The 22,242-nt window shown below is 41.0% G+C and overlaps 1 protein-coding gene across 2 annotated transcripts in view; it reads right to left on the reverse strand.

Moving 5' to 3' along the window:
• LOC130209096 (low-density lipoprotein receptor-related protein 1-like) overlaps positions 1-21,275 on the reverse strand; it is an 85,118-nt gene extending 63,843 nt beyond the window's left edge. For both annotated transcript variants that reach the window (XR_008834537.1, XM_056438657.1), the window contains exons 1-2: positions 20,625-21,275; positions 8,992-9,114 (exon numbers count right to left, since the gene is read on the reverse strand). Coding sequence is in view for 1 of the 2 variants with exons in the window: in XM_056438657.1 (XP_056294632.1) it covers positions 8,992-9,114; positions 20,625-20,721 (220 nt within the window). In the remaining variant the exon portion in view is untranslated. The remainder of the gene's footprint in view (positions 1-8,991; positions 9,115-20,624) is intronic.
• Positions 21,276-22,242: the final 967 nt, after the last annotated feature.

The following is a 22,242-nucleotide window of genomic DNA, read 5'->3' on the forward strand; positions in this document are numbered from 1 at the left end:
CTTCTCTAAAGGGCTTATCTTTCTCAGCCCATGTGCAAAGTCAAACTGTTGGCCTTCCCTTTTCCTCTTCACTCTCTCTCTCCGTCTTTATCTCCCCCATCCAATGTCTTCCAACATCTGTTGACCCATTTACAGTGAGTGTTTCAGAGAAAGGGCAATGCGGGGAAAAAGAACAGAGTGAGACACTAAGAGAGAAAAAGAGAAAGGAAGTGAGTAGACATAGACGACCGAGTCGAACACCTCATCCACAGGAAGTGAACGGAGCCCCACAAGGCCTCATTTTAAGCGAGCTGGCAGCGGTCGGCAGGGCCGCCGTGAAAAGGGCATTGCTAATTTGAATTAAACAGGGTCTTTTATTCAACATTCCTCTACTGTGAGTGAGCCAGGTTAGCAGGCCCAAACCGTTTTTCTTTGAGAACTTTCTACTTGCTCTGTTTCTCTACACAGCTTGTTGAATGGTTCAGTGAAAGATTTACACAGGTTGGCTGGTACAGCTTCAACTACTCGGTTCTGTAGCTCAATTAGAGTTCCAGAGGAAAAGGAAAATCATCCTGGCGTTCACATCATCGACCCATACAGGCTATCCTTTTGTCAGAGCCAGTGGGTGAATACCAAGGGTGGAGATTTAACTATTCTTTTCCTATGGAGAGCTTGAGATTTTTCCAAGACTTCACTTCTCTGCTACAGACGTCAGAGAGACGTGAGCCGATATCAGGACAGAATTCACTTTCTCCATAGATCTGTCTGATGCAACACGTGTCTAAGGATGTACAAACAGACGCAAACCGCTTCAACCTTCAATATCAACCTATTCACTCTGAAAACCTGATGAATACTTTTCTGCAGGTCATTGAATCTCCATTCTGGTGCCAAACAAAGCATTTCTTCTCCAAGCATCTATCAAAACAAGAGAGCATAATGGATGCCAGACACCTTGCAGGAGTGGAGTATTTAAGCCGCTATCACATGCACTTTTCCATTGCTAAAGAGTGAGGGTAGCAGGAGTGTCGAAAGAGGGAGGGGGTGGGGGAGCAGGGGAGGACAAGAAAACTATGGCCATTGTTTGGTTCACACAAATCGGCTGTGAGCCCCCCCCCACATAGCAGGCTGAGCCGCAGTGCTGTAAGCAGCGCCACGTCCTAAGCCTGATCTGAACAGTAGCACGGCCACCTGGAGGGAGAGCTGGCAACATGGCAAGGGCCACGGGGACACAGTGATGAAGGGGGCTCTTTCTAATTGTATGCTGTTTTAGGATTCATATTTTAAGACTAATTTTTCTTGCTAGCCTAGAACCATTCATACTTTCATGACGCTTGAGTTTTTTCTTTCATAAGTAAGAATTATTCATCTTTGAAACGGTCTCTTGATCTGTGTTGCTTCTCCAATGGTAGAAAGGAGGCCCGGCTGGCTGAGAAGGAGTCAGGAACTGGGTCTGGATCAGGCTGTCCCCGTACCCAAAGCTTGTCAGGCTGTGGGGATTTTCCATTCATTAATTCATGCCTCCACTCCATATGCAAGTCAACACAATGCTTAGTCAACCAATAACAAAAACACAAAGAAATAACAAGACACTGCCAGTGCTAAAACATAAAAGGGACTCTATGTAAGCCAGAAGGAGGCCAGCTATAGAAAGTAATGAGGAGGCTACTATTTCAGCATAAACAATGGCAGAACTGCACTTAAATATCCTAACAAGCAAGATAATTACAAATAACAATTGTCCCAGTCATCAACCATCCACATATAGCTGAATAATTTAACATGTTGATCCATAAATACTTCATGAATAAATAGTGTTGCACCAGTTTACTGCCAGCACCTCTTAATGACATACTAATGCTGGGTTTCTCTGACCACTGATGTCCATGTCCCCACAAACCAGCCGGCCCTCCCTTTAAAGATCTTGGCCCACATGACATATTCTTGGACGGAGCCCCCCAAATCTTGACCAAGCAGCCCCAAGGCGCCCCTTGATCTCGATCCTTCATCCTGTCCTGCCAAAGAAACGAAACTCCAAACAACTAGGACACAGCACCGAGAGGGCAAAAAACGAGACACAACAACAGCAGAGCTTAATGTAGGCTAGAGGACGCAGTGGCTACCGTGGAAGCGGGATATTTTGATTTCGCTACGCAACACAATCTTGTCAAAAGGACCACTGGTAGCAAAAGAGCAGGCACAGCAACAGCTAGCCGCAAAGCACCCAGGGCAACATTTGTTTTTTAGTAACAACACTGTTTATTTCTGACAGCTAGCCTATAAACACTTCACTCTGCAGGTGGAAAACAACACATTAACCCGCCACTCCAACCACATCTGTGAGTGCCCCACAACAAGTAGTGGGTTTATTTACAGCTCCACGAGTTCCCTTTGTCCAGATCACACCTCAGTTTAACAATGTTTTTATACAAGCTGACAGCATGAATGCTCTTTATTATTAGCATATCTGGCTTCCACCCTTGTGTCAGACTGTGTGCCCTCTCTGCACTTGATGGTCTCTGGCTCTCTCTGCTTACCACTTTACTTCTAAGATACAGGACTGTCTCAGAAAATTAGAATATTGTGATGAAGTTCTTTATTTTCTGTAATGCAATTCAAAAAACAAAAATGTCATGCATTCTGGATTCATTACAAATCAACTGAAATATTGCAAGCCTTTTATTCTTTTAATATTGCTGATTATGGCTTACAGCTTAAGAAAACTCAAATATCCTATCTCTAAATATTAGAATATCATGAAAAAGTATACTAGTAGGGTATTAAACAAATCACTTGAATTGTCTAATTAACTCGAAACACCTGCAAGGGTTTCCTGAGCCTTGACAAACACTCAGCTGTTATAAATCTTTTTTTTTACTTGGTCTGAGGAAATATTAAAATTTTATGAGATAGGATTTTAGAGTTTTCTTAAGCTGTAAGCCATAATCAGCAATATTAAAAGAATGAAAGGCTTGCAATATTTCAGTTGATTTGTAATGAATCCAGAATGCATGACATTTTTGTTTTTTGAATTGCATTACAGAAAATAAAGAACTTTATCACAATATTCTAATTTTCTGAGACAGTCCTGTATGTTAGGTTGTAATAGTTTATTTTGATAACATCTGCAGAGGTCTTATGTTTTAAATTAATACATATAGAAAGATATTATAATAGAAAATATTAGGGAGAATATTGATATTGTTATTAATGTATTATGAAGCATAGGGGTAATGTTTACTCTATGCAAATGTAAATGACAAGAATTAATGTATATTGCATGAGAGTGACTGTATGTTAGTATTATAGATTGACGAGGCCGGTTGAAGTGACTTACAATAACAAGGGACTTTTATTGTGAAAGTGACTTTAATGCGGACAATAACAAGACGGGACTCTTATTGTGAAAATACTTGTTTAGCGACTTGACCGGAAGTGACGTTTTGACCGGGGCCAGGGACATTGAGTATAAAACTCCGTGGATTAGAGAAATCGGGTCTCTTCCACAGGTATTCTCGACGCCGGAAGGAGGGCGGAGGAGCCGATGAAGATCACGTTTGTGAGGCCTTGAATGTATGTTTACACTTCCTGCCATTAAATGTTGATAACTTAATTCACGCTCGTCCGGAAGCCTGTTTTCCATCATTTGCGGAGTGCCCAGTTTCAGAACATCCTTACAGATATCAACACCACATTTTCATTCCTTTCTGAGGGGGCTTCTGGGGTGGCTGGCAGTACGACAAGCAAAGCAGGAAGGTCTAAATCCAGCTCTCGAAAGCACAACAAACTGATCCTTCTTCAAACACAGCAGCACTACTGCCAGTAAGCAAACAATTCTATCAGCAAATTAAATTACAATATTCAGTACAACACAACCATCACAATCAAATTAAATGATTGAGCATATTAACTTATATATATATTTATATATATGACATAACTAGTATATATATATATATATATATTTGTACGATTTATGTAATAGGAAATAAATACACGCAAAATAAATCAATGGTGAAATTTCAAGAAGTTATGTCACCCATCCCATGCACATCTATTTCCTAAAGCTTGTGCATAAAGGGCAGATACAAGTTAAACACACAAACAGACTATTTGTCTCTCTTTCTCCCATTGTCTCACACAAATACACACAGATGAAAGCAGAAAAATAGATCGATTGCCAACTGAATACGGTTCTTAGACTCATTATTTGATTCATTCGCCTCTTATTTCCGCACAGTGGGCCAAGGATTAAGTTAAAACTAATAGTATTGTGAAAGTTATTCTTCTAAAGAGCCGAGAGGGGGCAATGATGCTGCCCCGGAATGAGTAAATATTTGAAAGTCATTTAGTCTGTTTTGGCTTCAAGTTCTTAGCCAGAAAGATTTATTCATCAAAAGATCCAAGCCCCTCTCCAGACAGTCGTTTTTCATTTGTTACGTAGGGCATAAGAAGACTAATTCAAAGAACAGACAACTAATTATTGCGCAGAAAAAAAGCTATGCAAAGGAAAGGAAAGGCCCAAGGGGTTCAGATATGAAGATGAGAGTAATCATCGCTGTTCAAGCCAAGAAACCAGAGGAGACCGAAGTTAAGCATCCACGGAATAAAAGACAGGCTGTGTATTCAATAATACAATCTCGCATACGAGATGTAATAATGTATTACCGCTACTTATGAGTTACAGTGTAGTTTGCCATAAAAGAACGAGCAGCCACAAGGCATAGCCAGGTGTTCAGCATCTGGGAGTCTATAGCTTCAAGTTTCAGGGTAGGGGGCTTCAATCATCATATTGTTATTGTTTATGTCCCTCCTTCTACCACATCCTTAACCCTGCTCTACTTGTCTTCCCTTTGCTCCCTGTCTCCTCTTACCTCCACCCCAGTAGGGTTCCTCTGTCCCGCCCAACCCCTTTCTGAGAGAACCCTGCTGAGATTACATAATAGTCTTTTGACAATTTAAATCCCTGACACGATTTTCTTGGCTGAACACAGGCCGGCTCTCTTGTCCTGCTTCAAGGGGCCAGCTTTGCCCTCTCTAATGCCCCAGCCTCAAGTCCTCATCTAAAAATGTCTAACTGGTGGCCTGTGGATCACATCCGCCTGACCGCACCCTTAAATAAAACATGAATACAAATATAATTTCAGCAGTTTCTCTAGATGTCTTTCCTGTTAATGTTGCACACACTCTGTAATAAATTGGGACCTTTGTAAGTCTTCGACTTGCATGGCACTGGTGGAAATATGTGGTCAAATAAAGGACAACCTTGTTTTCATTGACTCCTATGCTTGTCAAATAGACATAGGTTTTATTGAACTTGAAATTGGTATTGGAAACATCAATAATGTGTAATTTCAAAGGTGTTGGTTTTAACATATTAACATCTTTCAGGTGTTTGAAAACCTCATCAACACATTTCCAGATGCAACACACACACACCTTTGATAAATCAACTGTACACTACATTCCAAGCAAAAATCAATATTAACTAGTTAACTAAATAGCTACGAGTCAAGTCAAGTGGAGCATTCAGCAGCTGAGCCACATATTTCCATCAAGAGTTGATGGAGACTGACACAGATACAAAAAGATTAAACATATAGTGTTACATGGACCAGTTGGCTAAACATGACACCAAGTTAATGTTGCTCTGCGCCTGCTTACGTGTGTAAGTAGGCATTTGTTTGATAACAAGGTTGCCATACCAACGTGATAATATGTCCGTTTACAGCATATAATCATTCTGCTCAAATTCCACGTGAAATAATAATGAATCTACAGCATATCCCTGCATCAGCTCACATAACACCACGACAAATGCAAAAAACATTCACTGTCCGTCAGTCTTCTAAAAGTGACAATTCGGTATCGCCGTTTGAAGAACAAAGCATGAAGTTAACTTTTCAGAAAGGTATACTATTTGCTCTATTGGATGAAATTAAGTGTGTGTGTGTGTGTGTGTGTGTTTGTGTGTGTGTTTGTAGAAGAGAGCAGACTGTGTGCATATGCTGTCAAACCTGCATCAGGTTCTTTTAGGGACAAGGTTCTGCAAGGCAACACTTCGAGAACAAAGGTTGTTTTGCTTGTCATCTTGACGGCAATTTGGACCGGGTGGTGGCTGCTGTCAGGAGACAGTAGCAGGATCAAACAGATCACTTCTTCTTCCATATCAGTATAAACACTGGGTTGGAGTCAACTGTTTTGTAAATGACACCACTGAACAAATATACAGCAAACAGTAAATCCCTGTTTGATCTCATAACAACTGCTGTGGCTCAAACTTCTGAGCAAGTATACAAATAGAAAATCTTATTTTCAAGATGTCTATCATTTCTTTTGATAAGAGTCAGTGAGACACATGTTACATCACGAATGATTGTGTATTCCACTCTGAACGTGGCTGTTACCAAAGTGCCTCATATCCTAAAGAGCTAATTGCAGCCTAGGTGGGAACTGTCTGTAAAACTGCTCTTATTACAGGCCGTGGGCAGGGGACATCTATTTACCGTTACACACTTCCTGTGTTTCCAGGGCTCACTCACTACACGTGGAAATATTTCAGGACCCCAATAAAGTCGACAGCCTGAGGAGATGGCAGCTCTACCAGAGCCTCCACCCTCCACCTGAGGGATCTCCAGGCCTAAATCTTCACATGTATCTCCTGTGTTTCAATTGTTCATTGATTAGGAATGCAGATCAAAGCGCGATATAAAAAGTACTATGCCATGACAACCATTTTGTTTTTGTTTTACTCTTTCAGTATCCCTCTATGCCAGTCTGACCCAGCACCCCAGGGTACAAAGAACCGCATTGTGGGGGTTACACAGCAGGGCAAAGCAGCTGCACTGGACAGTGATTGACTTCAGTGGCAATAGCCAACACACTAACAAAGCCCCATCCACATGAGTGAATAAATAAACCTCTCTCATGCATCTTTTTAACCAGAAGCATCTGCAAAAGCACCTTCACAACGAGCACATTTATCACAACAATAAAAAACGTCCGCTGCTACTCAGTGTGTGGGTGGTGTCCATGCAGTTAGAGATAAATGCTCATAAAACACATGACAATGTGGTCTTTAAATCCATTTTCATTGTCAATTCTTGTGACAACTTATCCATCTTTTATTTGTTTGTATAATGTATATATTTGATGAGTTACAAAAATGCTAATCAACCAGACAATGTTAAGTGGGTTGATATTCATTCAGTGCTCCACACCCAACATCTGCTCTGAACCGAACATCATATTGTTAAGCCTTGTTTTCCAAATAGCATTGATATTAAGATGTTTTATCATTTGACAGGAAACATGGCAAGAAAGGATAGACATCTTACAAAAGTCTAAATTGAATGATGGAGAGGTAAATATTTAATTAGTTTAAAAAAAAATAGGAAACAAGAGTAAATAGTTTATTTATTGGGGACTCTTGTAGGAGGGTGTATGTACGACTGAATCAAATAAACTCCAGTGCCCATGTTCTGCATAATGAAGAAATATATCACAGCAACAGAGGTTACTTAGGCGAAACGCGTTAATAAGATCAATGTATTGATTGTTTTTGGTCCTTTCAAGAGGCTTCTTGGAAAAAAGAAAACTACACAGAATATTCACAGTTATCCTTTAAGTTCAATCAAACAGAAAGCCACAGACTATTTAACCATCCTTTTTTACAGTAGCAGATCAAGGTGTGTGTAATGCACCTTTACTTGCCACATTCTTTAATTACAGATCAGAATCAGACTCACTGTTTTTAACCTCAACAAAACACTATAATAATAAAAAAACTAAGATAAGAATTGCCATTTATTTAGTCTCTCTGAATCACTCTCTACCGTGACGTGGAAAAGTCAGGTCCCTCAACAGCATATTGGTCCTCTTTTTGAGGGAGTTTGGCATAAGGGGGTAGCAAGAGACAAAATACGGAGTCACTGTTGTTTCCGTCCCAGATAGAGACATGGATGGAGGCTGGCCCACAGATGGGAACGGGGAGAAAGAGCAGGTTGTGAAAAAAACAGCAGGTTTCTCCATTGCTCTGGGCGAGTCTCTAATGACTTCCAGACCTACGCTCATACAGTCTCTGCGTCTAGACTGCCGCTACAGCACCCTGGCCTCACTCACTCTCTTCTAACCCACCCTCCCCCCATTACACACACACACACACAGACACACACACACATACAGTACTGTCCCCCCTACAAACCTAAGCCCTCTGAATACTACAGGCGTTCCAGTTGGAGAGACTGACCAAAAAGATACTGCTGCTTTCCTCCCCTCCCCAGGGATTCACTCAAATGAAGATTAGGAAATGACAGCTTTTTAAATGTATTTTGTAGGACTACTTTCAGTTTGTCTCATGACTGCATCCTCTGTGGCTCAGATTGCAAAATGAAGTCAAATCTATGAGAAAAGATAAACTTTGTTAATCCTCTAATTGAGCCTGACAGGACTGTTTAAAGGCAGAATGACCTCTCTCACTCGCTGATAAAACACCCCATTGTTTTCTCCAGCCTGGCTGTGGTTAGCCAAATAAATCTAATAGGCCAGCAAGCTTAGTCTGATACTGTGTTTAGAACGTGTGTGGATGGATTAAATGCTACAGTGAATTATCAGCATACCTGAAAAATGCCTTTCAAAAGCCAGAACAGCAGGTTTTTGATCTATTTCTGGGGCTGTATCTGTTATTCAAGTCCAATTCATCTACACAATTCACACACTGCCAAAAGATCACAGATATGTTGCAGATGTAACAAGAACCAACTATAAGTTTGTATAATTTTTTTGCTGATAAATAAAATGAAAAGTTGAGCTAACATTTGATTTTCTTTTATTCATACCAGAGAAGATAACCAGTGTGAGCTTTTATTTCCCATACACACAATTCAAAGACTTGGAGAAGGATCACACAAGAAGGTAACCTAAAGTGTCATTACAAAAATAAAAAATAATATTTATTATATATATATATATATAAATACACATAATGTAGTGTACTGTCTTCATAAGACTTACAAACATCAGGCTCCTCGTCAGACCCATCTGGACAGTCCTTCTCCCGATCACAGCGCCAGCCCTTAGAGATGCAAGTCACCCCGTCTTTACACACAAACTGCTTTGGGCTGCAGGTCTTTGGAGCTGAAAAGAAACAAAGAAAAAGGTGAATCGATTAAAAGACTTCTGAAAAAACAGCTGCTTTTGTGATTCTATTCTATTCCTGAGGTCTCATTAGCGACCATGGTCGGCTGGATTCAATAGTGGCCCTCACTGGCCCTAATTAGGTCCTGGAAAGTAGCTACTTGTTGGAGGGATTAGAAAACGGATCCACCAAAAACCTATCTGCACACACTCATGAAGGCTTTGCATAAACTTGCTGCACCTAAATATCCAGGTTAGCATTCCCAGGCCACTAGCAGTGATGCAACATGACTGGAGGATATCAAAGAACATCTTGTTCTGTGAATTGCCCCCCTATCATCTATTTCCCTTCCCTCTTCAACCTTTGAAAGACACAGGAAAATCTGCTCCCCACAGCCAAATGGGGCAGCGTATTCAAACCCACACTAACTCAAGTCCTCTTAGAATAACAGAAAAACACTGCAACAACACCCACACACACACACAAACACACACACACACACACACACACACACACACACACACACACACACACACACACATAGAGCACCAAAGCTGAGTCACCCGGGGGAATTCCAGGGAAGGTTTGTGGAGGATAGAGAAACATGCTGCTGAGTATGAGATGCATTGCAATAAAGAAAGACAGCAGTGTACCTAACTATATTTGTGTCTCACTAAAATTATTTCTAAAAATAAGAAAAAGAAATATCCATGATGTAAATGAGAACAATATATTGTGCACTCAGTGCTGAGCTCAGCCTTGTTCACTCAGCAGCTGTTGAGCTGTCATTGAAAAGCAGAGAAAAGCAAAGATTAATGGATCGGCTACTTAAGACTGTGCTACTAACGTTGTCCCTGTTGTCCATGACCCGCGTGTTATTCCAAAACTATTAATTAATTAAAACAAAACTCACATTTCACCGGCTGACAATTAAAAGAGAGCAACAGGCGATCCCAAACTACACTGTAATTAGAATCCACTCGTGGATATTTCCGTGTTTAAATATTCATCTCCAGGCTGTGATTGAACAGATTGTTGTATCATCTGAGCTCCTGTTTCTCTCGGTGCCTCTCGAAACATCTTTTCATCTGCACTCCCCTTTCGTTTATTTCTGTCATCACGTTGAGTATCAGGTGTGGCGTCTGGACAAGCGTCGACATCTCCCTTGGACAGAGACTTCTTCAGCTACTCGGGTCAGAATATAAAACACAGTTCGGAGACGACGATGTTATTGTAACTCCCTCGATTATTTAGGCATTTAGCATGATGAATAGGACAGGGGGTAAGCATGGCATCGAGGGGGCTGGAGGATGGGATGAAGCAGGATAAACAGGACGACTGTATTTACATTTTAAGCCAGCCTCCAACTCCTGCAGCGAAGGGAATCTAGAGATGGAGCTCAACCTAAATACCATGAATTCAACCTGGCATATTGCTGCACACATTCACACACACACACACACTCCCCACTTATCCTCCTCTGTGTACTGCTGTGTTCGGTGTGTGTGTGTGTGTGCGTGTGTGAGAGAGATAGAGTAGGTGGGTGGGTGGGTTTTGTGCATGTGTGTGTGTATCTCGAGGGGCATCCCAAGGATTTGAATTATTCATGAAATGCAACCATGCTTGTGTTAAAGTGTTTCCTCTTTGTTCCTCATCTTTCTTCTTTTGTGTGCATGTTTATTTGTTTGTTTATTTACAGGTGTCACCACCAGCCATCGCAGGCAGCTTTATGCTCTGCGTCTGTCTGTTGTTTATTGAGACGTGCTTTAACTCGACATGCTGTTAACTGGCATTCCAATAATGGCTGTGGGCTCAGTGCACACACGACTCAAGACGCTGCTGACAGAAATATAGAGGGGTCCATAGGAAGTAGGTCAGGAGTTTAGCTGGCTGAGGGTGAAAGCAACAGGAAGGGTTACCTCCAGCTCAGCTAGCTCTGATGAGGCGAGAAGCAAAGGCCTCAGGTCATCAATCACCACATGACTTCTAATAATATACAGTAGACATGGTTTCATGTAGGTTGAATATTGTGAATATTGTTTTGTATCATTGAGACTCTTTGGGGCCATTCTTCTTGGCGCTGAGATTCCAGACAGCAACGCTAGTGGTCAAGGTGGAAAACAGTCGCTTAATATTCTGTTAGAAGTTTAAATGATCAACTTTAGAATGATAAACTTTGGTGACTGACTGGAAATACACCTAGATAGTTCAAATCTATATATTGTATATATTAGTAAACTAACAGCATATTTGCATATCAAACAGTACACAATCAATACATCTCTGTAAACAGATGTAGGAAAACATTTTAATGCCACTTTAAATTCAATCTGTGCTCGACTCAATCAGGATTTGTCTGGTTAAAAATATCTAAATAAGCTTTCAGTTTCTGTCTCACGGTTTTGTGATCTCTGTGCATAATACAACAGGTCACAACAGGTTTGTCTTTTGCTCTAAAAGACTATGATGCAGTGAGAAAGAGGATACAGCAACAACAAAAAAGATGATAAACAGATGGCTATCACACATGATGACATAACAGAACAAGCTATGAGAGCAAATGAAGAGGCGGTCAAAGGGGGGTAGGGCTCTCACAGCTGGGGGGCAGGCCTGAAGATCTTAGAACAGACTGCGCTGGGCTGGAATCCTAAGATGGGATGGAGGAATGTCACACATGCTATCAATGAACTGCTTGTGTGTTTACCTAAGTGGTGGCTCAGTGAAAATGCTTTGGGTCATCGCCATTTGGGCCACATTACAAATCCACTGCCCTCTGCCCTTGCCGCTGTCTGATGGTCCTCCAAGATGAGCTCAGTCTGGTTGGGAGGAAGAGTCCTCTTTTAAGGCAAACACAAGCCTTGCCCCCCAGCCAAAGCCCCATTTCCTCCCACAGCAGTGCTATAAATAAGTTGGATGTCTGCCCTCTGAGATCAACCGGGGCACTTCAAAGCTCCAGCAGACACTCATACTAGTGCCTCATCACGCACCACTCAACAGCGGTTCAGGTGAAGGTGGACTTGTAGTGCTGTCAACGGTGGTGCTGAAAGGGAGCTTGAGCAGTATGGACTCCGTTCTTCAAAGACGACCACACACACAGCCTGCACCAGCTCCATGGCGGCTGTTCCGTACCTTTTCCGGTGCCCACAGTTGAGGCAAAGCACAAAACAGGATTTTATGTTCATCAATCAGACCCAGTATCTGCATCCTTTCTAGCAGCTCTGTGAGGCTGGCCATAGGTACAATGGGGCTTTGAGCTTAGTGTTGACATCATGTTCAGCATCTAAGTCAAGCGTATTAGCATGCTAACATTTGCTCATTAGGACTCAACACAAAAGAAAGCAGTAAAATATTTACCTGATGACGGAACTAAATGAAAACTACATGCCATTACAATCTGAGGGGAACATGAACATCTGTACAACATTCCATGGTAATCCATTAAAAAGACATTTCAATTAAAGCTACAATGCTGATCTACATGGTGAAGTCATGGAAATGATCAAAGTCCACTGGAAACCATGAATGTATGTACCAAAACAAACCCAGTCGAGATAATCTGATATTCTTTAGGAGAATACTGTGCAATGGAGGATTGTCTTTAGTTTAGATTATCTTCAGCTAAGATATGCTACTGAAGCTTCATTTCATAACCCTGGCACACGCACACCTTCAGTCGAACTGTTAGAGACTGAGAAATATAACGCAGGCATGGAATTTTAATTGTGCATGCATAAAGTTCATATTTTTACATGACAGCTGCTGCTTTCCTCTACACAGACGGGAACGTCGTCCTCAGGATACGTCTGCTCAGATGTGAGGAGGTGATCCTTTGTAACTGTCACTGATTCATCCAAAACTATTGGCAAACAAAAGCACCATATATTAGGTCAAGTAAGTGCATCATGAAGTCTTTCAAGACGCTTTCAGGGAGTGTTGCAATGTCTCCTGGGGGAAAAAGCATGTAGTTTAGTCTACTAAAGATAGCGTGTACTCCCACTAATAAAACACTCTTTCTCAAGGGGAGAAGATGATCCCACTCTCCCAAATGCTCTTTACTGTGAGGCATGATAAAGCTTCATTATCTTTTCAAATATTTAGAAAAGGGAGGTTTATATGAGGGCAGGATAAACAACCTGAATTGTCTGTAATCAATCTGGACATTGACGCCCACTTGGCCAACTCTGTATTCGTACTTCATCTGTTCAGAGGGCCACAGACTGGTTTACCAATGCAGCACAGCCAGTTTCACAACGACTCAAAGTTACATTTCTTGTGCAAAATAATTAAATTTCGGAAATGCTGCAGGTTTATATGAATAATAGACAATTCAGACCAGTCCATAAAAAAATATTAAATGAGAAATGTTTTTTATATTTTGTGTTAAGCAGCACTACAGCACTGATTAACTTTTTTATTTAGATTTAAACAAAACAAAACAGACATTTGGCCAATAATCAGCCAGCAAGCTCCCAAAGCATAGCCAAAAGGGAAGACATATAGGTAGAGACTGATGTAGAGCAGAAAGAGAGCATCCTGCTGACCTTTGGGCTGACCTCAGGGGGTTCTGCTAAGGCCAAGAAACAAGTGAAGTGTCTATATAGGCCTCTTTGGCTGCTGCCTGCCACCGCGTCATCCTCCTCCACAGCCCAGGCACGAACGCTTCAGGATTGTGTAAGGCAGGAGAGTGAGAAGAAGGGGAGGGGAACTTTTTTTTTTTTATTCGGCATTTTTACAGAACAGAGAAAAGGGGGCCCCAGCTGCGCCTCTTAAATAAACGTTTCCGGCCGAGTTTGGAGGATCTGAGGCAGTTGGTAGTAAGCGTATTCGTGTTTACGTAGCAGTCACCACTATTATAGCCAAAATAGTTCAAGTTTGTGGATGTTTCTGTGCATAGCCGCTCGACTGCTCACCCTCTGAATGAATATTTACTTCAATCAAGCTTTTATGAGCTATTTTGTGTGTTTCCAAGTCAGTCTGCATGTTTACAAGTCTATTTAAGTGTGTGTTGTACATGCACTTAGAGCTGGGGAGAATTAACATCAGGAATGTGCTCATGTCTGGTGAAAGTTGCCAAGTAAAATGGGGCTCCGTTATGCAGGAAAACAAAGTCCTGCCTGCAACTGTTTGGATCTTGACGGTCAGATCTGAGCACAAACACGGTAAATCTACTCAAGCCTTTGTGGCAGTGAGAGGCTGCAGCTATTAAGCCAAGCCGGGTAATCAAATGTGAATTTAATGAAGAGCTATTTGGATGTCTGAGACTTCACCAAGTCTCAGGACCGGAGTGGTAATCAACCCCGACCGCTATTTCTTCAAGAGGGAGTCTGGTAGCTCTGAGGGAGGTTGTTACGACCTCCTTCACTTCCACAGGAGGATTAATCAAATTCAGCAGCAGAGTTGGGTGACGAAGCAGAAAACCACAAGGTGTGATCCGCCATCATCAAATGAGTCAATTTAGACAAATCCCTTTGCCCCACCACTGCCAGAGCACACGCTGAACGTATAGCTGCACATGGAGAAACATGACAATTAAGCCAACTTAGTGTGCTGCCGAAGGGAACATATTCAAGAAGATTAAGTGAAATTCTTTGGTGCCTTTTCATAAGACCGGTACAAATTTCAAGTGTGACGCAGGAGCTGGAGAAGTGATTCTCTGGAACGTTCGCTCACATCCGTAGTGCATGTGCTAAAGTAACCTGAGCACTGTTAAAGACACCTGCAGCTAACGGGACAGGGTCCTCAACATGATCTTATACACACACAGTAAATACGCATCACTGATGCCGATACACATGTTTGCAGTGCTACTTGTCAAATAAGCCGACATGACCAAATGATCAAAAATAGAGGAGGAGATTTCTGCCATTATATGAAGGGTGAATGCCTGTTTGAGGGTTTAATGTTACAATTAGGCATTGGTTACAAATGCGGTTGGGGAATTTGTGTTTCGGATTGGTTTGGGAATAAATATTCAACACGGTTGCATGAATTAATGACCTTGATGCTGAGTGTATGTCATAGTTTGCATGTGTAAGATATCTGAATATGTTGTGAATTCATACATAATCTACAATAGGTATGAGTCTGCTCTGAAAAGCCTGTGGCAATGGCTTAAATTGGTGTGAATGAATGTATGTGTTGTGTAGGCTGATGCTGAAAAGGCTGACTGAGTGACTGTATTTTATCTGGTGGATGAACCAAAATGGAACATTTAATGCAAAAGAAAATAAAGACGATTTCTATCTGGTACTTTTTAGCAGTGATGTACAGAGGCTGACTAAAGCCTTGTGTGACTATGATGGTGCCAGGTTTTTAATAACAACTTTTGGTCAAACGTAGGCTGAAATGATGTCCGCAAAGGAGCTCTATTAAGTGTAATGTGAAAATGTATATTTTGCATTGCCCTGATGATTGTAAAATTTGGATTGGAGTGGAGGGTTTAGACAAAAGTTAAAGAGGTATAGAAATAAACAAAATGTGTTTTGAATTACAATTGTTTTAGACAACCCCCAAAAGTTTGCTCCCCAATTTTAAATCATAATCAGGTAATCAGGTAACGGTTTTACTAGCTGTTTCTGTTGGTTTTTGCTGCCCCGAGCGACATAAACAAATCAGTAATTGCAGGTTAAAAGCTGAAATTTTCCAATTTGTGCGCATGTCTCAACTGGTTGTTTGTTGCTGGTAAACAATAACAAAAATGTCATCAGCTCAGTAGAAAGCACAAACCTGAATTGTTTTTACTTATTAATAAAGCTAGACAACATTTTTCAATCAACCAAACAGGCGTGGCCCAATGAAGAAGAAAAAACAGCTGAGAATGGAAAAGTATAGAAAGCTATCATTAGACACTGAACCACCAAAACAAATATATACAGTAAATTCTGAATTTAAAAAAGTGGTGCAATCTGAAGATTCAGGGGTGAACCTACCCCCACAGGGTTTGGAGATTGGCCATGTGCCCTGTCAAATACAACTATGAGTGTTTGCAGGTGGGAAGTTGTAAACACTGCACATAGTTGTCAAACTCTCCTTTTCTATTATACTTCTACTTCTATTCAATGTAATTTGCATTACTCTATTTGCAGTTATTTCTAGTCTCCACAATGGAGAAAGAAAGTGGCAAAATAGCATCTCTTCCGTGGTGTTAAATGAGTAATGTTAAACCTAAGGTCATCATGCAGGATGGATCTCTGTCATTTTGTGCTAAGAGAAATAATAACCACGGTGTAAAACAGATTTTTCAGCCACCTCAAGACTTGGTCTTAGCTAAATCAAAGTTTTCTGGCAGGTAGGGCTTAGTGTGATTTACTTCCCTGTCTTTGCCTTCATGTATCGATAGCTGCAATGTTAAAAGTTGGTGGCTAATGTAAAGTGAATTTACACGTGTGTGTTCATTAGATTCCTGCTCATGCTCTTTCATTTTCATTTCATTTCATTTATTTATTTATTTGTAAAGGGACCGTACACATTAATCAACCCATGGGTAAATGTGTTAACGTTAGCTAAGGCTAAATTTCAGCTTTGGTCCCTGTGGCCAGATGTTACAGCCTTCACTAAAGGAGAATGAGGTTAATACATTAACATAATAAAAAAGCAATAAACATACAGGTTACAATAAGACACTGGCCTCCTACCAAAATCATTGAAAAATAAAAATGTTAAATATTAAATAAATAAAAACAGACATAAAAACAATAATTATTACCACAATCACTGAGGAGGGAGTCACAGTTCATGCTCACACATCTGACTGGTAGAGGGCCTCCTCAGACGACTTTCTATCTACAATCCTAAATTAGCTCCAACTAGATAGTGTATCTCAATCAGTGGCTCACTGCTCTAAAGTGGGTTATAGTGCAGTTCTGACAAGTCTGGCAACATGTATCAGCAGCAGTAAAGCTATAATACATTTCAGCTTTTAAAGAGTTCAGCAGTTTTTTTAGGCAATTATGAAAAGGGTATCATTTTAATGAATATAATTTCCGATATTATTTTAGAAAACATTTTGGATTTATTGCTGTGGCAGCAGTAACATGCTCGCAGTTAAATCTCTTTCTTTTTCAACGTTAGATAAGAAGATCTATACTTAAAAACATCTATAAATATATATTTCTGTTCAGTGTGAAGCTGGATCTAGGCAATAGTTATCTTAACTAAGCATAAAGCATCTCTTAGGCTAACCAATTAACACGTTATACCATTGTTTAATCTGTACAAATAAACAAAGTGTGTGGTTTACTCCGTGTTATGTGCGGGACGTTTCTTTGGCTGTGATCAGCGTCTTTCTGGATTCTCCTCTGGTTGATTTGGAGATGCCGGTTGGTGGAATTTGATCACTTCAAGCTGTTTCTGGTCTTTCTGCAAAGATTAGTTATTTTGGCAGGCTTCATATTAAACATATCTCTTGACGATAAAGTGAATAAAAATACATTACTTTCTATCATGAAAGAAAAAAAGGTATAAGGACGAGCACTTACCAGTGCTTCAGGTATTTACAGACCATTACAGATAAATACCTTCAAGGCACTAAGATTTCTCAGCAGGTGTGACACAGTTGTATTGTCATTTGTGCGCCAGTTGGAAAACTATTGTTACAGGGAATATCATTATTGCTATTCAGTCACATAAACCCTTGGTGTAATAATGTGACTGAACGTTACTTAGCCTCCAAGTTGTTTTCCCCCCAAAGAAGAGCTGCTGACCAAAGTACTGGGTTTTATATCTGCTCAGTTATGCAGTAGTTTTCAATGTGTCATATAAGGCCTTTAGGCAGCTTTTCAAAGTAATGTACCAATCCAAACCATGAATTTATAGCAGTGTTGAATAAACTCTTCCTCTGTTATTTGCATTAACTGCTTTACGCTAAGGTCAACAGTGACAAGGAGCAAACAAATGTCCTCTGTTCTCTGTATTGCCCTCTGTTGTCAGTAAACAATAAAGTGGTAACCTTTCGGCCATGTGGATGTAATTGTGATAGCAGTATCACCCCAATAACAGCCAAATGCTGGGCCAGTTCTAAGGCATCCACCAAATGTTACTGCAGAGACATCCCGGGGGGAAAGTGCCAGCAGAAGCTCTCGATGGCAAGTTAATTAGGAAGAAAGCAGCCTGAGCTACTAAATGAATAAGTATAACATTTAAGGTCGGAAAAATAAGAAAACAGGACTCATTTTAGATAAAGATGGCTCACTTAAAAGAAACATTTAAATTAATGTTTGAATTAAAGAAATATATACCAGATATAGCCTTGAAGGACAGCACCGCCCATTTCTGAAGACTAGTGATCTCGTTTAGCAGTGACGTGACAGTACTTTCATAAAGGGAAACGATGCAAATTCTTTCATTAGGGCCTTTTCCACTAGGCCCCCAATTAGCAGAAGCCTTCTGAACAATTTGAGACTGTTCATGGAGGTCTCCCCTGGGAAACAAAGCACAGTTTAGACCCAATTAAACTCGGGGTTTGTTGGTGGCCCAGGGTCTTTGCTCTGCCTACAGTGCAGAGACAGAGAGAGAAAATCTTTAAAGGTCTAGAAAATGGAAAAAGACGAGTTCCAGGCAAAAAAACTTTACAAATAACATATGTGGTTCAAAGGGGCTTAACAATTAAAGGGGCAATTAAAAAAAGTAATTTAGCTGTGTTTGAAAGGGGAGTAACATGCAGTCTAATTTCCTACACAACAAGTAACATCTTTGTTATGGTCTTCTGAGGTTGGCTTCAAAATGTGGGTGTTACAATTACAGGCAGGCCCCCATTTAAAATCTAAGCAATGGAGTAAATGTGGCATTCAGTCTAACTGATTAAAACACATTTTAGTATGTTGCCTCGAGACGCTCTGACACACAGCAGCCTCTGCATCCCACTGCTTTTCAAGTAAAGCTAAGGTTTGGCAATGTACTCTGGTTTACTGCACAAGGCTGACTCATCAAATCAAGGCATTACAAACTGAGAGGGAGGAACATTTCAGTAAAACAATAACAGTATTTCAAGACACAAACTGTGTGTTTTAAAGCAGTTGCTGTAGACTTAAGATGAAGCACTACAGGTGATTGCAGTCTATCCACGTCTATCTTCAAGGTAGTCATTTATATCGATTGTGCTCCCTAACAACCTCACAGCACTGGATTGCTGTGAGGTTGTTATGTGCAATAAGATGACTTCAGAGACAGAGGGAAGCCTTATGAATCGACAATGAATTTCACAACATGCAGCTTGTGATTTAATTCAGTCTCATGTCTACTGAATCTCATGAAATGTAAAATGTAGAAGTCTGATTATCTTTACAACAACTGGTGCTCCTTATTAGAGGTATGTTCCTGCCGTAAAGGTCTTGTGAAAATATATTTAACATTCACTCAAAGGTCAAACTATTCCAAGATGTATGAGAAGCATTGTATCACTGCAAAAAAAAATCTCACATTCTTTTTTCACCTGCAAAGAATTTAACAAATCTGTCTGCACCAACTCCCCTTTGAAAACGCCCTTTTCCTTTCTTACCAAACAGAGGAGCGCGTGAGTGGGACTGTGAGGCTTAATAGTTTCCAGAAGTGGCTCCAGTCTGTGATGGTATGTGTTCACAGGGTCGTAGGGGGAGCTGTTTTGAACAGTTCACTATCTGACTGTAGAGCACAGTATGAATGTTGGCATTTTGGGGGGCGGGGTGTCCTATGATCCCCAGGTGATAAGCTGAACAATCACACTGAGAAAGAACAATGCTGGCAGCACTAACCATCTGAGTTCATAGAGCAAAACTAATTTACATATAATCCACATAGAGGGGTGTATTGTTCTAATAAAGCATCATTCAGTTAATCCAATGAAGCTGCAGCAGCCAGTCACATACACTTTCCAACACGATATCAAAACCACAGACCACCTTGGACTCCCTCAAATATATAGATGTAAACATCACAGTGCTGTTATGTGGAGGAACAGCACGAGAGCTGTCATCACATCAGCACAGCACTCAGTGATATTATAGGCATATTATGTACACCACAGCTCAGCAGGAGGTTCCAAAAGACATGTCAGTTGCTCATCTATCACTGAAGCAATTAAAAGTAACATAGCTGATGCTGCTGAGGCTTTTTTCTTGAAATGAATGCATCGATCTGTAAACAAGTGCTGAAGGTACTGGGGCCTACGCTACAATTGTCATCACTGAATGTCAGTGTACGTGTGTAGGAGCGCTTGTGTGTAGGAGCGCTTGTGTGCAGCGGAGGGCAGGAGAAGAGGTGCGTTCGCTGCTGTGACATTGCAATATTCACATGTGGCACTTGGAGACAAACAAAAGATCGCTTTAATTGTCTCGCCTCGGTTTCCAGCCCTCCACGTTGCTTCACTCAGCCGAGCAGTCATTCCTCCGGGGTACAGTCTACTCCTCTCGCATGCAGACACACAACACAACGCATCCTGTGATGATCAGCATGCACGCACTTATAGCCTATAGTTTGTTTCCCCCCCAAGTATTCTATACAAAATTCTGGTTATTTTTAAATCAGCTCTGCTTACCATCAATAGCCCTGGTCGGAGCGAAGACTTCCAACGTGTGCGACAATCCCAAGAAAAGCAATCCCGTTGCCAACACGTTGACCGTAGTGCGCAACATTGTATCTTATCTGAAAGGAATATTCGTCATCAATCGCTTCTTGGTCCTGTCAAGCTGGAGGTTGCAGACAGGCGACGACCTGAGACCAGGCGGTGATGCTCCTCACTGGAAATCTGCTTTCTTGTTGCGCAATGAAGCTGACAGAGATGCTGCTGTCTGCCCACACAGAATATAAATCTATATATATCTATGTTTGTTTTGTTTGTTTTTGCAGACTGTCAATGCAAAAAGAAGCCGAGGCTTGTCCCAGCCCGGGGTTGCTCAGGGGCTCCTCGGATGCACGGACAGCCCTGCCACAAAGGCTAGCGGGCTGAACGGAACATCAAGCTAGCGAGATGAAGGAGAGCTGGCGCCTCTGATCATGCAGTCGTCCGTCTTTTGTTCTCCTGCCCAGGTGAAAAAAGCCAAAGGAGGGGGGAAAAAGTAGCGGATCAAACGTCCCTCTCCTCCGCACCACCTCTGCTGCTGCTGGCTGCAGATTGAGGCTGAAGCCGGAGCTCAGTCAGTCAGTCAGCGGTCTGAGTGACGTCGCGACGGCAGCAGCTTCACTGGCCCTCCCCTCTCTCCAGCACCCGAGTCCCCCCACCCACCGCCTCCAGCCTCCACCTCCATCATATCACACACTTTCCTGTAATTTTACTGCAACAATGCTTCGGATTCGGCTTTATTAAATAGTGCCTATACAATGATTATTGTATGTGTTTATTGTTCTTTATTTTTCTTTTAACTTGTAAGTAGTTTACAGCTGTCTTTGTTATGCTAATGTTGATCATGGTTATATCTGAGCCTACTACTCTTACAATGATGACAATAATAATAAATGATAATTGCTTCTCTTCTCCGGAGCTTTCCTAATTGCCGAGCATCTCAAACCAGTATTCAATTAGTTACTAGAAGGGGAGGATAATTAAATTACTAAACATATATATATATATATATATAATATATATCTCCAGGGTGGAAACGTGTACAAAGTCAATTTCCTTAAACATCTAAAAAAAAAGGGAAACCATTTCCTTTCTTCAAAAGTAATTTAACAAAACTGTTTAATAATATAAATTAAAAAGTGCATACTTTATTCAGTATACATGTACCACCTGGATCCCCATTTACATTTGGCCTTAATATTGGAGGTTCATCCAATAAGCTTGAATGATTTATTAATTCATGAAAGACCACTACAACGTGAAGCAGCAAGCTGACTCCCATTTCAGGGACTGTCTCCTTACGAGCATGCAGCCTTTATGTGGGCCTCAGAGGATATTATTCTCAGTGAAAGTGCATGTGCCTCAAATGAGGTGAAGTGTCTTCAGATGATTCATAAAATCCCTCCCTAAGTCTCAAAGGGATCAAAAATAGTGAGCATGCAAATTACATTTGAGATTGGAATGTCTTTCAAATTCTGGCAAAAAAAGACTCAATTACGTGACATTTAGAGAACCATTAGGAATATCTTTGTTTACCTATCATGTTCCTTTCCATTCCATTATCCAAACACTTATCCCAGCTGACATTAGGTGA

The sequence above is a fragment of the Pseudoliparis swirei genome, chromosome 18 (assembly GCF_029220125.1).
Source record: "Pseudoliparis swirei isolate HS2019 ecotype Mariana Trench chromosome 18, NWPU_hadal_v1, whole genome shotgun sequence".
Taxonomy (NCBI): domain Eukaryota; kingdom Metazoa; phylum Chordata; class Actinopteri; order Perciformes; family Liparidae; genus Pseudoliparis; species Pseudoliparis swirei.